The sequence below is a fragment of the Clinocottus analis genome, unplaced genomic scaffold, assembly GCF_023055335.1.
Source record: "Clinocottus analis isolate CAN_PGR_092001 unplaced genomic scaffold, fCliAna1.0.p SCAF_13, whole genome shotgun sequence".
Lineage (NCBI taxonomy): Eukaryota > Metazoa > Chordata > Actinopteri > Perciformes > Cottidae > Clinocottus > Clinocottus analis.
The window spans coordinates 5,830,493-5,847,385 of NW_027175854.1; the positions used below are offsets into that span (position 1 = coordinate 5,830,493).

Sequence of the window (16,893 nt, forward strand, 5' to 3'; positions counted from 1 at the left end):
TCGGAAGGTAGTTCCTTTTTTTAAAACATCTTGTGGGAGGTGCTGTGGGAGAAGTGTGGGGTGCCGGGCCATTGCTATGAGCCACTTGGTCCTTAATCAGATTTGTGTCCACATTCTCAGCAGTCAGACAGGTTTTCAGTGGGTGCTGGGGCTCAGCCAGGATTGTCCCGCCTTGTCACCAATTCAGATTGTGATCTTCATGGATAGGATCTCAGTACTACTTCTAGTAGTAGAAGTGTGTGCTCTAGGAAATGCAAAAAAGGGGAATAGCTAAATGAAACCCAAGACATGTTTTAATGGTTTGATCACTTAACAACATCACTGGGCCCCTGTTACAAGAACAAAAGTAATTTACTTTAATTTCCCCCCTTGATAATTTGTCTGCTGAGTTTTAGGACACACAATGAGGTACGGAAAAGACACACTAGCAGCTGAGAAATGCTCTGCTTGCTTCTATGGACTTTATTACACATGCTCTTTGATGCCTCTTCTGTCTCCTCCAACACCGGAGATAGTGGGGCAATTAAGGGAAAAGCCCCAATCCCCCACTATTCCTTTCTGTTACGCTCCGCCCCGCCACTTACTTGTATCTAGCTACTGATTAATGAAGTGCCATGAAAGGGTTACCCAATCAAATCACTGAACACATAAATCAAAGACTTTTTTCTTTTCCCTATGGGATGCCGGCAATATCATCAGTGGCACCATTCAGCAAAGTACTTTGTTCCTTTTATGTGTTGTGATGTTCCCGGTATTGTGCTTCAGCACATGGAGGTTTTTTAATTTTCAAAGTGTGCATACATGCGTGCGCATAAGCATACATGTGTTAGAGCAAAGGTGTACCTTGGTGCGTATTTTAGTCAGCAAGTTGGTACATCTTTATTGCGCTTGCTCTGCTCGGATGCACAAAGGCTGGGCTCATTAACCACATTCATTTGAGAGATTGGATGAACATGGAAGGATGGATGAAGGGAGACGGGACAGAAACAGTGACAGCAAAGAGGGAGAGGCAGGATGACAAGGGACAAGAGAATGATAGACAGCTGTGTGGGACAGTAAAGAGACCCAAGAGGAAGAGAAAAAGAAAGAAAGATGAAGAGAAATAGCGAGAGGAGGACAGGCTCATGGGAGAAAGAGACCGAAAGAGAGAGCGAAATAAGGTAGGCGGCAGAGGAAGATTAAAAAGTGAGACAAAAGGAAGGAAGGGAATATGGATGTGGGATCTCCTTGTGGAGGATAATGGCTTCCCTCGCCTCTCTCCTCTAGTGCTCACTGAAGGGCACATCAGAGTCTATGGGTAAGCATGGATCAGAGTCTGGGCAGCTTTGGACGTTTCATGGACCTGAAGAAGATGATGATAATCCAGTTAGATTGAAAAAATTGGAATGTCTATGGATCCCCGTTCATTCTTTAATTAATCCTTTCTTACGTTCATGCAGATAGTTTATATGATTAGGATCGACAGAAGATATTACTTTCATGAGTAATGCTCGACTGAAATAGTATTAGCTGCCTTGTGATGTACAGAAGAACATCTATTTCAAGCTCGTACCTAAGAGCCCTCCAGTGTTTAATCGAACGGTTAAAGAAAGTGTCACCAGGATCAGACGGGAGCTACTGAGGCTTCACCTCACGTCGGTTTGAGTGTGTTTGAACTCTAAAATCAGCTGATTGGGGAATGTGTTAAGAGGGAGCAAACACAAAGTCTTTGTTTGTCTTTGTTGGGGTTAGGATCAGGTAAATGTAGCATGCCAGCTGTTCCGTCTGAAACCTCCGTCTTCACAGGAAGGTTAGGTTTACTCAACAGGAACTACTTGGTTAAGTTGAGGAAAAGATCGTTGTTTGCACGTACGGAAGTACACAGGTTCTTGTTTCACATGGGGAACAAACATCGGTCTCCTGTGCGTCGCATACTGTACACATGCCAAATGAACGCAGAGGAGCAGTAACCAAGCTGCGATATTTGACGCTTTAGGAGTCAGCACTGGTTAAAGTATATTTAAAAATCAGTAAAGGAATGCTTCGGAGCGTCAGGGTATTGATGCACACGAGAAGGATTCGCTCTGTTGGATTAATCGTCGTTGAGATGAAACAGACGGATGGAGACGGATAACTTTTGTCTCACTTCTGAGCTTAACAATAGCGTCAAGGCGAGAAGCAGGAGGAGAGCTACAGATGTGCCTTCACCTCTGGATCTCTGTTTCCCTCTATTTCCTGCCACTATGAGTATTTTTCCCATGCCGTCTAGAAGTATGTACTTACTACAGGCATGACAGTGGTATTTATCTGATCGACTAATTTTGTACATTTGCATAATCAAGAACCTAGTTGGCACACACAAAAAAGTCTGCTCTATGTTCGCACCTGTGGCAATAATATGTGGTGAGAATTAGTAAATGTTTTAACAACTTTCACGATGGATTGAATGTGCTGACCTTTTTGGGGGGAACAGTAAACAAAGTGTTTCACAAAATATTGTTGATAAATATTATTTTGTGAAACACTTCTTTTTATTGAAATATTTTGTATTTGATTTTTATTTTATAGCTATGAGTCTGAAGGCGATGATCAGTGTCTGGAGAAAAAGCTTTGCTTTCTGGAATACATTCTTTCTTCACAAGAAATCACAGAGGACATTTTTTAGATTCATAAGGGGAAAACAACTTCTTGGTAATCGGGACGCTGCTTAAATATTGCCTGTGTGTTGTGCTTTATGGAATCTAAGGAGGACTCGCATTTTGAAGGTCTGCCCATTCAGAAAGGGACATTTATCTTTCTAAAAGCATCACAGCGTATTGCAGGGTCGGCTGTGCTCTCTATCTCCCGTCAGGTGCTGTAATAATGGAAGCCTCTTGAAAATAAAGCTTTTATAAATGCTGTCTTTACAACAAATAATAGGCCATTACGTTAAAGTGTTTATATAAAGTGACTTGCAAAACTTTCTATCATTCAGTCGATTTGATTTGTTACAGAGTTCATCAAAAATAATTATTTTCCACCAATCTGCCCACGATATCCATCACATAAAAGCTGTTTTCAGTCAATTGTATATAATTTACAGGGGCCACAATGAAACTAAATAAGGTCAAAGTCCATTTTTAAAGAAAAAACATGCGCAAGAACAGTTTTTATAGATATCTGACTTGAGGGTGAGCTCATCTTAAACAAAGTTAATGAAGAAATTGCTAAAGCGTAACTTGTCGAAACCCAACGGACTTGTAATGATCACAAGTCTGTGAACATTGTGGAACCAGCAGAACGCTTGCTGCTGCAGACTGTCCGCCTCAGACAAGACAAGAAGACCGCCGGTCCGAGAACAAATCAAGACCCCAACGACCACTCTAACGGGGCATCAGTGCCGGGCGCCGCGCCAGTCAATAAATTGCGATAGAGTAGTAACACTTGATAGCACATGACAACAGAATTGAGATTTGTAAAGCACTTTAGGACTTGCATGTGGGACATTATTTCGGTCTTGAGTGCCGAGCTCTACATCAGGGGAATGTCCGAGACCATGCGAACCGTCACGGTCTCTAATGGTGGAAGTATGGAGGACCCAGAGGCCCTCGAACAGAGGGGAGAACCTACTCGGCCTAGTGTGGTGCCTTTTATTTCTACAACAACAGTGCCGTAGCTCCGGGACAAGTCTCTGAATCCTGACTTTCTAAACCTCCGTTCCCACTCTGACAATGGCGACGAAATATGGAAGAAGAAAAAAAAGGTGAAAGGATGTGAATATTTTCAAAGGAAGCTGTGGATGTGGTTGACGCCATTGAACTAGTGAATCCACAAAGTGTTCTTTTTAGACTTCAGGATGATTTCTCTCTTGCTAAAATTGACTGAAATTGCCAAAAATATACTTCTTTGTTTTTCATTTATTCCCACGAGGAGCCTGAAAGAAACACTCACATCTATTGGACACACACACACACACACACACACACACATATAACCAAGCAGCCTTTATAAGTGGGGGGGGGGGAGGAAGGGCATACAATGATGGGATGGAGAATAAGATTATTTATTTATGAGCCGACTGGATGGCCGGTCAGTGCTCCCAGTGTCAAAAAATAAAATAGAGATTGCAAAGTCCAATCAAATTACGTTGCTTGTTTGAAGCGCAACAACACCGTGACCACTAAGAAGATGGATAAACTGGACAAAGACCAGGAGCGGAGCCGTGAGCACTCAAGCGGCACAGAAACGCTGCACTCTGTATATTTGCACTCTGATGATTCCATTAATGTTAATTTAAGGGAGAAATCAAAAGAGGAAATGGAATATTTTTCGGAAAGCCCAGAGCAGGGCCCATTTATCTGAACTGTGTTCATACGAATAAGTAATCAGGGAAAAGGTTAAGACAGGTTATGTGTGTGTGTGCATGGGATGAATCTTTAACACCAGAACTGACTGATTTATGAACTGACAATATCTGACGCATCAATTACTGGATCCACTGTTATGGGGACCGTGTATTTCCAATGAGTATGTCTGTTACTTTTTCTCATTAATAAATGATTAGGGACAAGGTGATGATTTCATTTATTTAAGGGCCGGGTCTAAGAGCATATTGACAGACTGAATTACAATTGTTAAACCAATTCTGACAACCTTTTTGAACCCCACTGCTCTTGCAGTTTAATCTGTGAACAATATGATTGCGCAGAATGATTTCCTTCGTTTTCTATTGAGAAGTTTGCAGTGATCTAATGTTTCAATCATAAGTAGCAATGATAGTGAGTCAATGGCCAGCTCTCAAACAGTAAACTTATCTGCAGGTAGGAGCATGTTAATATTTTATATTCATTTAATATTTATTCTTGTAATATTCATGAGCTCTGTTCACAATTTCACTGTGCAATGTTTTTAGATTCTGAGAACTTGAAGATAGACGATAAACACATTTGTGGTTCTGCTAAATGCCTTTAATCTTTATTCAGCCAACTGTTACGATAGATCATATATTTCACATCAGAAAGACAGAGGGAGAAACTAATTGGCGGGATGTGGGCCGGCTAATTGTTTGCCTTTTTAATAAATATTCAGGAGTACTGCCAGTAATAATTCATTCATTAGTCAAAAAGTTGTATCATCAATGTTTTAGATGCAGTTCTGTTCTTGGCGGGTCGTGACTGCAACACTTTCTTCCCACATTTCATCATATTAAAGAACAGTACTATTATCCTTCAGGCATGTCACTCCGACATCCAGCGGCAAGGGGCCGACTGCAGATGGAGTGAAGTCAGAACTCCCTGCCATCTTTCTCCTTATCAGCGTTTGCTAAACTGCCAGAGGACAAGGCAAGCCTTTAACGCGGCCTGCAAAGCTGTCAATACCAAACCATTTGGCATCGTAAACTCCTCCACGTGAGTAATGGCCAATGCCTTATAGGCACTCTTAAAAAACTAAAGTATCTCTATCTTATTCTTTCCTTTCCTCTTCTTCCATTTATTGGGTCACTGTCTTTCCTCCCATTGTCTCCCATCCACTCTAAACAAAATCCATTTCAGGAAGGTATTCAACGAGTTGGAGGCTTACATTTTAAAATTTGACCAGATTTGCACTCTATGCCAGGAAAAGAGACAATGTATTTTATGGAATCGGGTCTTTTCACATGCCATTGTGCAAACCTGAGCTCAGCAGGAAGCTGCCGGCTGGTAATTAAGCTGGATAACTAAATAGCTATTAACCTCACAGTTTTTACTGTTACTTGCTAATATTAGAGCCTTTAATTAGACTCCTTGGGGTGTTTCCATGGCCTAATTCTGTCTGTTCCATAGAAAGAGAGAAAGCACTTTGGTGGAGGGATTCATGTACGAAGCATGATACATTAGAAGCAAGCCTTTTAGGGCAGTGATTCTCAAAGTGTGGTCTCTGCCCTCTGCCTGTAAAGTTGTAATAATCATGATATACAATTGCATGTACTATTACGTGTGTGTGTTTTTTTTAAAAAGACAAATACAACTAATACGATTTACGTTTTCTAAATCTATAATAGTGCACATATCACTTTAAAATCTACCAAATCAATAACTCTTGGAATCTGAAAATATGTTGAATGTACAGAATGTCTGTCTGTCCAACACAATATCTGTGTTTTTTGTCTCAAAACTACATCATTAAGCGTGTCCAGTATCCTCTATCTTGTAAGTGGGCTTTGGCTGTAAGAAAATGAGAACCTGTATAATAATAATAGTAATAGCGATAGACTCACAGGGTTTCGTTATATTTCCACCTACGTGTGTTTCCCTCTACCTTCAAGCTTATTTGAAGTGTTTACTCTCCTCCCAATGTCACCGAGAGAAATTCACAACACTCATTCTTGTAAATCTAAGTACGAGTGCTTTTCAGGTCGGGCAGACCTCCTTTGGTTGTTGAGTCGAACGTAACCTCGTAGCACTTAGGTGCTCCCTCACATACGGAGAGTATGCAGAAAAGGGAGGATTGATCTTGTCTTTGAACTGCTCTACTTGCTAAACACTAGTTGCCGGTGTTTTTTATTGTCTCGCAGGTGAGACACTGCAGGCTTTCAAAGGCAAGCGGTGTACGCTGACAGGTACAAAGCATGCAAATGACATGGGCGATGGAATAGGGGGATATGTGAAGAGCAGATGAAAGGGGGAATATTGAGAAGCAGACGGAGGGCAGGGTGACGAGAACGTTCCTTCCGTGATGCATTGCTTTGCCGCATCCCCTATGGTGCGGCTGTTTGTTATCTGTCAGAGCCCCGGCAACGTCGAACTGAGGGAAAGCAAGCCATTGTGACTAGCCCTCCCTGTTCTGACACTTATTAACATTGAAGAATGGGAGCTGAATAGACCACCCATTATGTGCATTTCAGAGTAATACTGAAAAGCATCTGTGGGAAAGAGAAGCTGAACCCGGCTGCGATGTTGCAGAAGGTGGACTGAGGAATGTTGCATTTAGGAGACGGTGATTGGGAAAACGGAAAGAGGAAGGTTGGGAAAACAATAGACATATAAAGCAGCAGGGTGGTCCTACTTCATGCATTAAGGACCACCCAATCATATTTTGAGAAATGTCCTAGTTTGTGAGGAGAACAACACATTTTTAAAAGGTGAAGGGAAGTCATCGCTTAAAGGTCATTACAAGACTCTGTGGGCAATCTCCTGATCTCAGAATCGTAGTTTGTTGCTAGATATGACTATGCCATTGATTTGTGTGGGCACTGGAATCACGTTCACAGATCTTTCGAGGCACCAGAACCAATCGGGTACGACACTAGACTCTGATTAGCAGGGGAGATGAGAGATGCATATCCACAGCGTGTAGATCTATACAACCTCCTGACCTCCCTCTTTTTAAGTATCCCAGTCCTGCTGCCGCTCATTCAGACTCCAGGGAAGAGAGATGAAGGAGATGGTAGATGTTGGACCTCCGACATTCATCTTTTTTACAGCATGCAGCAGCCCTCTCTCAGCCAAGATGTCAGATTTCATTACACTGCGCTGCAACTGGGCCGTAGGCACAGATCTAATCAAGCATGTAATCGTACTTTTTCTACTAACAACAAATGGAAATGCGTCCTGTGATCAATATGCATGTCATGAAAGCAGAATAATGTGCACACTGTAACATTGGCTCTGTGACCACCCTGTTAAGGCCTCTTAGGGCTTGACTACGGAGGCCGGGAGAGAACTGAAAAAAAAAAACGACAGTACACACCCATCTAAGATGCTCAGTGTGTAACCTTTGTCCGATGCTTTTTCTCTCCTGATGTCTCCAGGCCAGTTGCCCAATGTTTCAAAAAAAAAAAGAAGCATTCTCGTAATCACAGCTCATTAATTACCCTTCTCTCCGTAGAATGCTTGACGAGGCAGTGAGAATAATGTATGAAAAGACAAACACTTAACACATTGTTAGGAAAGCAGAGAGAGCGAGCGTGAAGGACTGCTGCTTGTAGTGCCACTGTGGGGAAGCTGGAGGAGAATTGATAATGTTTCAGTGATGAACGATAGTGCCAGCACACCTGCGGATCCTGTTAAGGAGCGAGGAGAGGGGCTGTTGATCTAAATCATTGATGGCCCTCGCTGATGGCTCATGCCGCGGTGCTAGCGATGCGACGAGCAGCTTCTTAACACGGAGCACGCTTTCTATTTGAGCAGCAACTGTAACAAGGTGGGAGCAGGTGTTTGGGGCTCTTTTCGTTGCTTCGACCGGCGTAACAGCGGCAGGAGCGGGCGCCGTCTGAGAGGACGAGCAGGGAAGCGCGTGCTGTGGGTTCAAGCTCAGAAATGTGGAATCGAAGTTCTCCTTTGCCGTGCAGTTTCATGTGTCAGTAGCCTATGTATCTGTTTTTTTTTTTATAGAAGTGAGTGTGAAAGTTTGGGAAATATGCTATTTACTTTTTTGCAGATGCTCACATCCATCTGTTCAATATGAATCTGGAGCTAGGTGGCTTTGCATGAAGACTGGAAATAGGTTGAAATTGCCAGCTTGGTTGTGTCCAACGATCACAAATTTCACCTAACGTCACCAAGTAACACATGCATTTGTTTAATCTGTCCAAAAACACACGTCGTGAGAACTTTCTGTTTCATTCGAGAATGTGTTCTGAACTATTTATGTCTTCATATTTAAATATGAGCGCCTCATCTAACTGTGGGCAAAATAGTGAATAAGGTAATGTCTTGAAATGTCAGACTGTCAGACTATAGGACTATTTATTGAAGTCATTTCAGCTACAAAAATGTAATTTAATAAAGAATAACTACTACAACGGCTTCAAAGTTTGACATTGGCTTAATTTAGGTCTTTTATGTTTTGAGTGGGAGCCGTCATTAATGAAAGTGTCTTTGTTTTAGGTTAACGACTAAACCAGACAGCTTTAGCCCTTATGAAATATAACATAAACTTCATTGATCCCACCAGTGGAGATGATAAAAATGACCCTCGTGCAGGACTCATGTACTCTGATATTTGCAGGGGGACAAGGATATATAAATACTCAAATGGATAACTTTGATGATAGTCTTACAATAAGTACAATGCTTTATTATTATGATGATAATGGATGGACCGGATTTGCAGTTCAATGTGGCTAAAATCTTTTGCCGCGAACACACGCACACTGTAAACACACGCTCTAATCTCTAAAACACATGTAAAACAAACGCAGCTCTCAAGAGGCTTTTTAAAATGAGGCCCTTATCGTAAGAGAAGTACAGCACTCTGGCTCCGCTTAACTCTGGCTTTTCTGTCTGTACGCAGTGGGTTTTTCTGTCGACAAAATGAAATACTGATGACAGTAAATCATACAATACACAACAGGTTTTTAGAAGATGCAACAATAGCCTCGATCAAAATATAATGCTCCGGTCTTTCACCGTGTATTCATCACTTATCTGTTGCTGTCATTGATGCAGAAGCACTTTAACTAAGCGTAAAAAGTAAAATCCACCTTTACAGAGTGGACGTTTTCCACATTCAAACTTTATTAGGGTGACAGATGCTGGATTATCATTTATCAAAATGTATCTCAGCTCAGGATAGACCAGTGACCTCTCCAGGCTGTTTCCATGTATTCTTGTCGAGATGAATAATAGATGGAGGATTTATTTTGTTTTTTTTTCTCCCCCCTTTGTAGAGGACAATGGAAAAACTGCATTCTAAACAACTCAAGATGACTCTTTTTGTATGAGAATACGTTTTCTGGTGTTACTGCACCACAGTGAATGTAAAACAAGTGGTAGGATTTGCTCAGAAATGTGACAAAAACACAATCTTTTGAAAAAGTAAATTTAAAAAGAGTTGACTTAGTCTCTGAGATTCAGTGTAGAAGGAGCTATTTAATAAATTGTGTCTCCCATTAAGATGAATGTATGAAAAACAAACCAAAAAGGTTATATTTTTCTTTGTTGATTTGCTTTGACCCTTGTGGCCCTCATTTGTGACTTGGTCTTTTGCGTCATGGGATCTGAAGTGAGCTTCAAGTCAATTGTGAAGCGTCACTGATATGGCCTGTAGGGTAAGACCTTTCATAACATGCTTGAGTAACTCTATCATGTTGTATGCATGTGGATTATATTATGTTGTGCTGTATTATGAGTTGTATACAGAATGTTAACTTCCTGTTTCTTAGGTGGGACAACAGACAAATGTGTTCCATTTTAAGGCGGCAAAAGAAAAGTGTCAGTCAGTTGCAGATTTATCTGCCAAATCATACACTACTGCTATGTTATCATTAGAAACAGAAATGCAACACCTTTCTGGGAAAGAAAAAGACCCAATGTTGAAGCCAAACACATCAGGACCTCCTTGTGAACTGCTGCACAATCACCTGTAAAGAGATGCTTCAGGGCTCATGACATGAAACGGAGTCTTAGTATATTCAATAGAGATTTCACAAAGTATAGTTTAAGACATGCTGTAAGTTCAAAAACACTGACCAATGACAGTCTAAAGCGAAGACACCTTTCAGGAAACCTGCCAAAGATGTTTTGCAGTCACGTTGATCCCTACGAACGTCCACCTAGCTGTGCTTTTAGTACATCTTGTGATACCGACTATCAGCTTATCAGGCGTGTTAACAGCTAATAAACTGTTACATTAACAGCAGTATTCTCCCTGTAAGATCTGCCAACAATGTTTCCTCTCATTTCTCAAAAGGGTGATAAAGTATTCAGGGAGAGCCTCTAATCTTTGGAACCGTCTGCGTATCCTAAAGCCAAATCTGAGATCTTCAATCCAAACCATTTTTCATGTTGAATCCTTGTTAATTATCATCTATATTGGATGAACAGGTGGTACAGCAGTCGAGTTCCCATCCACCAGGCCCAGAGAACTAATGGTACACTCATTGTGGTCGTGGTCATGCGTCGTGCTGGTTCCAAGCCCTCTAGCGGCAGTGACTCCTCACAGTGGTTGGTCATGGTACTGCAGGACTTTCCTTTTGACCTCGGCTTTAAATATTAGCTGACTCTGTTTTTGATGCTCCTTTACTGAATTACTTATTTTATGCCAATAATAACAATAGTCCTGATTAATTTGATGAGAAACACCATTTGCATTGGAAAGTTAATAAAAGTGACAACAAAAAACGTGGTTACAACTTGGATGAAGCAAAATGTTTCAGAGAATACACATTACGTAAACTTTTAATAAAAGATATATTCAAGGTTTTTTCCCAAATGGACGTGGAACACACACACACACACACACACACACACACACACACGTGTACACAAAGTAAGACAAAAAGATTAATGAATGTTGCTGGTTTTTAACACTGCACTGTTAACTTGACTAATGGGAAAGTTCATTAAGTAGTGCTGACAGTGTGAATGCAAGATACATTAAATATGAATAATGTTATTATTAACGTCTGCAAACATTGTCTCCATAATTAAACAACACCTCACGAAGCCACGCAAAGACATTGAGGCCACTCCTCTTTGCTACTACACGTCATAATTCAATGGCACAGAAAGATATTTGACAATATTTCCTTTTTCATCTTCAGGACTTGATCCCCACCAATGAAGCCAACATGGCACAACATGCTATGGTGAATATTAAAATGTGTGCGTTCCAATGGTGACCACCTTAATGTGAAACTGATTGTCCAAAGCTTCTTGTTTCCAGCAAATAGATGGATGAGACACAATGTTCAGCTCCTACATTTATCATAATATTGTGGCTGTACGACAAGTCTAACTGGGACTGGAAGCGGTAAACTTGAGAAGTTTTAAGCCTTCAGCGGTACGACAGCAGAACCCCATGCTGCTGAGCAGAAAACACATCTTTCATGCCTTCTCTCCTGTGGACCAGTGATGAACGACTGCTGTAACAGATCTGAATAGGAAATGAAACCAGCCAAGGAAGTTTGAATGCGTGTAGAGCTTTTTGTGGATTGACTGACTGATCAAATGATTGATCATGAAATGTTCTCAGGTTAGTAAACGGAGTGCATTTTGATATTTAGCATACGATATGAATACATTCATTATTCTCTCCTCGTGGGAAGCAAAGAGTGGGCTGATTGAGTTGTATTGTGCGTTAAGTGGCTGTGTTTTCTTCATTGCAATGTTTCCATTGAGAATATCTCTGCAGTTGCTTTTCTGTTATGTTTTTCGACAATATGATGAATATGGAAGTGTAATGAGGGGTGCAACAGCTCTGCATTTCAGAGGCAAGTGCTATTTCTTCCATTAAGAAGAGAGCTATATCTACTGATATATGGATTTAATTGGGTGTCAATGCTTTACTAGGTGCTTCCCAGCATTTCTAGACCCAAGGATATAACCATTCATTATTACATTGAATTCTATTTAAAAATGGAAACGCAATACTTCCAGCTGTAGATCAACTGGATAAGCTTAATTTGTGTATGTGGGCGTTTGTGTCCATGCCCTCATTATGCATTTCTTTGCACTCGAGACATGAGGCAGCAGTACAATAAAGAAGAGCTGTGAATCATTAGAGGCAGTGCACTGCAGGTTAAGGAGACTGTCAGTCAAAGTAGACACGGAGCAGTTAGGATGCTTGCATGTGGCTGTCTGCAAGCAGGCGGGCATCGAGGCGTGTGCGTGCGTTTGCATTATGATTCAAGCTTTAAATGGATAATTCACCTTGATGTTGTGGAGGCAGTCAATGGCGATTCTCAACAGTGCTTACAATAGTGTTTCACTGTTTAAAATTCAAAGTGGGAATTGTTTTGTTTTCTGTGCACCTTCCACAGGGAGGTCTGAGTGTAGCGGTGCAGGGTCGTCGACAGGTCAGCACTGCTAGAACTAATAAGGATTTCGGAGTGTGGCTTGAGGACATCTCATGAGGGTGGATAATTGCCATTTTGGGGGGATTGAATTTGAAAGATCTTGCCTGTCATTACAACTCCCGTTGTGCTCCTAAGTTTCAAACTGAGAAAGTCAAACGTAATTGTTTGTTGTTCAAGTTTTCTCGACTTTAATTGACAGCCGGCTTTCTTTTAATCCATTTATTTTATGAAGTATTTAATCTTTCATGTTCTGATCCAAGGAAGAAAACACTACTGACCAAAACTCAAAAGAACGATTAATATTGTTATGATGCTAATAGTTTTAGTCAGCAATATGAACAGTTAATTTTCACTGATGTATACTCATGCATCTATTTCCCAGTATCATATTACATAACACAACGACTACTGCAACAACATGACCAGATTTATATTTTTGATGACTCATGAATAAAGGCCAAAGACATTAACTAAAGAGGCACCCTCAAGCCCAATTCAAATGATCTCCCAGCTGTGTAAATAAAGTCAGAAAGAAAAGATCCCAAAGTAACCCACTGTAAGCGACTGGAAGTTTGAAGACTGAACTTCAAAATAAAAGCATAAGCTAACAGGTTTGGGTTGGCTGGTCTACCCAGCAATATGCGAGACCAGTAATCTCTCTGTTGATAATCCATGAGATCCTTTTAATATTTTAATTACCTAATTAATTTAATCACGTGGTATACATGTTAAAAGTTAGTTTAACGCATCACATACACGTTATAACAAGTTATTAAACAGCCCCGGATTTGTGTTTTAAATTGTTTATATTGAGAACCAAATAACAATGTACAGAGATAGGAAACTGTGAAGAGCACCAAAAACTGCAATTTCCAAATGTTTGGCATACACCCGACAACGACTGTAAAATGCAATTAGTTATTCTGATGAATGAATTCAGCATACGTCAACTTTATTAACATCACTTCCATCAAGCATGTTTTGAACTGAAATACATATTTTGATTAAGGGCCCCAAAGTGCGCTCGTGCCACGTATTACTTTCAATGTCTCAAGTCCACCCAGCCTGGATTTTATTTTGAGTGTTTTGTCCGGAAGTGTAAAAGGTTATTGTGGCTGACTTGAGATCAATCTCCGCTGCGCGCGACACAACCGCACGCAGCTGCCTTTCATTTTCCAGCAGCTCGAGACGCTACGACAGAGAGTGGGAGCTCGCGCCTCTCGCTCCAGGGGGAAATAGTATATGTATATATTTATACATTACCTCCGATGGACTCGAGCTAAGAGACAAGAAAACGCTGCTCACCTCCTGCTCCCGACACACTTGTGCGTTAAGTTACGCGCGCGCAGTTCCGCCGGGGCACGAGCTGCTCTCACGGTCCATGGTGTCGCCGGGCGCCGGGTTTGAATGTGTTTCGTGTGTCTTTCGCTCTCCGGTGAGGCAGACTTTACTCGGCCATCCTTTCCAGGCGCGTCGGTGTGTGTTTCGCTCCCGTGGATGCGGCTGTCGGGGTCGCTGTCTGAGCCCCGCAGGACCCGCCTGTCATAGGGCACCGTGATTTCTGTGGTTATTCACAAGTGGATGAGGAATATTTCACCGGAGATGCTGCTGCTGGTGCAGATATTGTGGTTTTTACCTCTGACTGGAGCGGCTCCGTCCCAGACTACCGAGCAGCTGGACACCGGGGTGGTAAGTTTTCTCAGTCTTGTCTTATCTACTTGTGGGGAAAGTGTGTGTGTGTTCTTCTACCTGCTAGCGCCAGTGCATGTTGTGTGCGTGTGTTTTCTTTCTTTCTATCATACCCACCGTAGTGTGGCGCCGTGTGGCAGCAGGTTTTTCTCCCCCACTACTCGCGAGCCACCAGAAAAGAGCACGCGCTGTCTTCTCCCAATACTTGCTCAGAATTTTAACGTCGCTCTGCAGCTCAATGCACGAGGCGAGAGTGTCGACACACACACACACACACACACACACACACACACACACACACACGGAGCGCGGTGAAACATCTCAATGTCTATAGGAACTTTATTTACCTATATTTAAAAAAATAAATAAATAAGATGCGTTAGCCAAATTGTCTATAATAAATAGCTGTCTGTGAGGAGATGAGCCTTGACGTTGGATATCGACCTCCTTCACGATGCGCTGACATGTATCCGGTGCTATTAAGATAACTGGAGCTCAATGGGACAGAGGGGACCCATGAGAAATTAAAGATTATTTCATCGGGGGCTTTTCTCAGTCATGCCAGAGAAAAGACTTGAAACCTCGAGGAGGCAATTGCTGAGCGAAACCTGAGTCTGGTGGAGCAATATTCGAACTAAGCGAATCCACCATTGATTTGGGGCCAAATGACGTTTAACGGATCACCCCAACTACTACCAGTGAGATGGATACATCATCTTCATGTTTTCATTCAGGCCTATGTTTTACTTTAGCAATAAGGAAAGCTATACTGGTTGTAAAGAGTACTTTAATTTATAGTGAATGACTAAATTCCCTATTCATCAACATCATCATCATCATCATCATCACTGTCCCACAGTATAGTCAAGGTTTAGAGAGGAAGATATCTGCAAATGGACCCTAAGTGTGTCCGTGAGTGTTTTCTTGTTCTTATTATCTCGACATGCTGTACATAAAATATGAGATTATGAAAAAACCCTTTTCAAAAAGTTGTATTTCTTGACTTTTTTTTCCCCCCTCTCCACTGAAGTTGCATTTTACTACAATTTTCACTCCTGAGGGCAACACCAGTTTGTGTTGCTGCGCATCCAAACTTCTCTCTGAAACACACACTTGGGGATTAAGTTATTCTTTTTTTTACAAAGACAACAACAAAAACACTGAAATAAGTTTCCATTTATTTAGGCCGCATACATTTGTACATACGCTATATTAACCTAAAATGTTGCTTAGAAAGAGAAAACACCTACAATAAGCCCGTTAAACTGTCATTACCCACAGTTTCTCATAGCTGCGGTGGATGCCAACAACCTTGCCATCTGGACACGGTCCGTTGCATTTTTCGCTCTGAATCAATTTTCTCCTGGTTTTCCAAAAGGTCAGTTTGGCCACACCTGGCAGGATTTTCATTACAACCTGTACACACTTCTTCCTTGTTGTGTAGCTCTGGCCCCAAACATCCAAAGCCCTCTATTACATCACTAGAATAGCCCTCCTACCATTCGACTTGTCTAATTTTGTTTCCCGGTTGCAACATAATTCCATGCCTGTCACTCTGAGAAGCCATATTTTCCAGCTTCATCGCAACATTTGGGAATTGATAAAGAAAGAAAAAAAATATTGTCGGAATCAATTCATTTTCTAACGATAGAAAAATGCTTTCTTCCTTTTGTGTGTTCGTCACGTTGCCTCTATTTCCTTTCTGTCTTTTGGTCATGCACAAACGCACAACTTTGCATCTCTTTCACTCTGAGCTGTTCAGTCGAGCAGCAATCTGAGGGGTTCATTTGAGGATTATCGTTAAGTCGTGTGTCTGTAGTTGGTTTGACTCTCGCAGACAACCCAACACTCTATTGGTGTAAATGTCATGATAAAATGACACTGAGATCTGTGTTTTTTACTAACTACAGTTATGAAAGAAAACACTTTGTCTTCTGAGTGAAGACAACAGTTTTTTATTGTGGTATTGTACAGTACATATTGCACATGTTGTTTTATTTGCTAGAAAAATGGGTAAACTCTGACACAACAAACACATTAATTTTCCACCGTTTGCCATGGCAGAGAAAACAACGCTCAAGGTGGAAGCTTCCCTACATTTCTATACAGCTGTGTGTTACGCTCATTCCAAAGTGGTACTGCAGTCTGAGGGCCATTACTCTTGCTGCGATGTCTCGGATGCCCGGTCCCGCTTCACGTGCCAGTAAATGCAAAGCAAGACTGCCAGTCCAGTGATGGATACGAGCCTGAAATTGTCCACAAAATTGTTCAATGGACTTAGAGGCAATAAATATGACTCTTGGCGGAGGTCACGAGAGTTTATGCCGTAAAAGTCATCATTTCCTGGATGTTGAGCCTCTTTTGTCAACATATTTCTGCTGAGGAAACTCCTTTTCAAAACAATGTCTCACTCTGGATGTCAAGCAGGAACAGAATAATTAAATGTAAGATTTGAGAATCTCATATTG

At 41.4% G+C, this 16,893-nt stretch overlaps 1 protein-coding gene across 2 annotated transcripts in view; it reads left to right on the forward strand.

Annotated features, from left to right (window-relative positions):
- The first annotated feature begins 13,989 nt into the window (after nucleotides 1–13,989).
- Nucleotides 13,990–16,893, forward strand: part of mmp17a (matrix metallopeptidase 17a) — a 63,366-nt gene continuing 60,462 nt past the window's right edge. For both annotated transcript variants that reach the window (XM_068574794.1, XM_068574795.1), the window contains exon 1: nucleotides 13,990–14,425. In XM_068574794.1, the coding sequence (XP_068430895.1) occupies nucleotides 14,318–14,425 (108 nt within the window). In that variant the 5' untranslated portion in view covers nucleotides 13,990–14,317. The remainder of the gene's footprint in view (nucleotides 14,426–16,893) is intronic.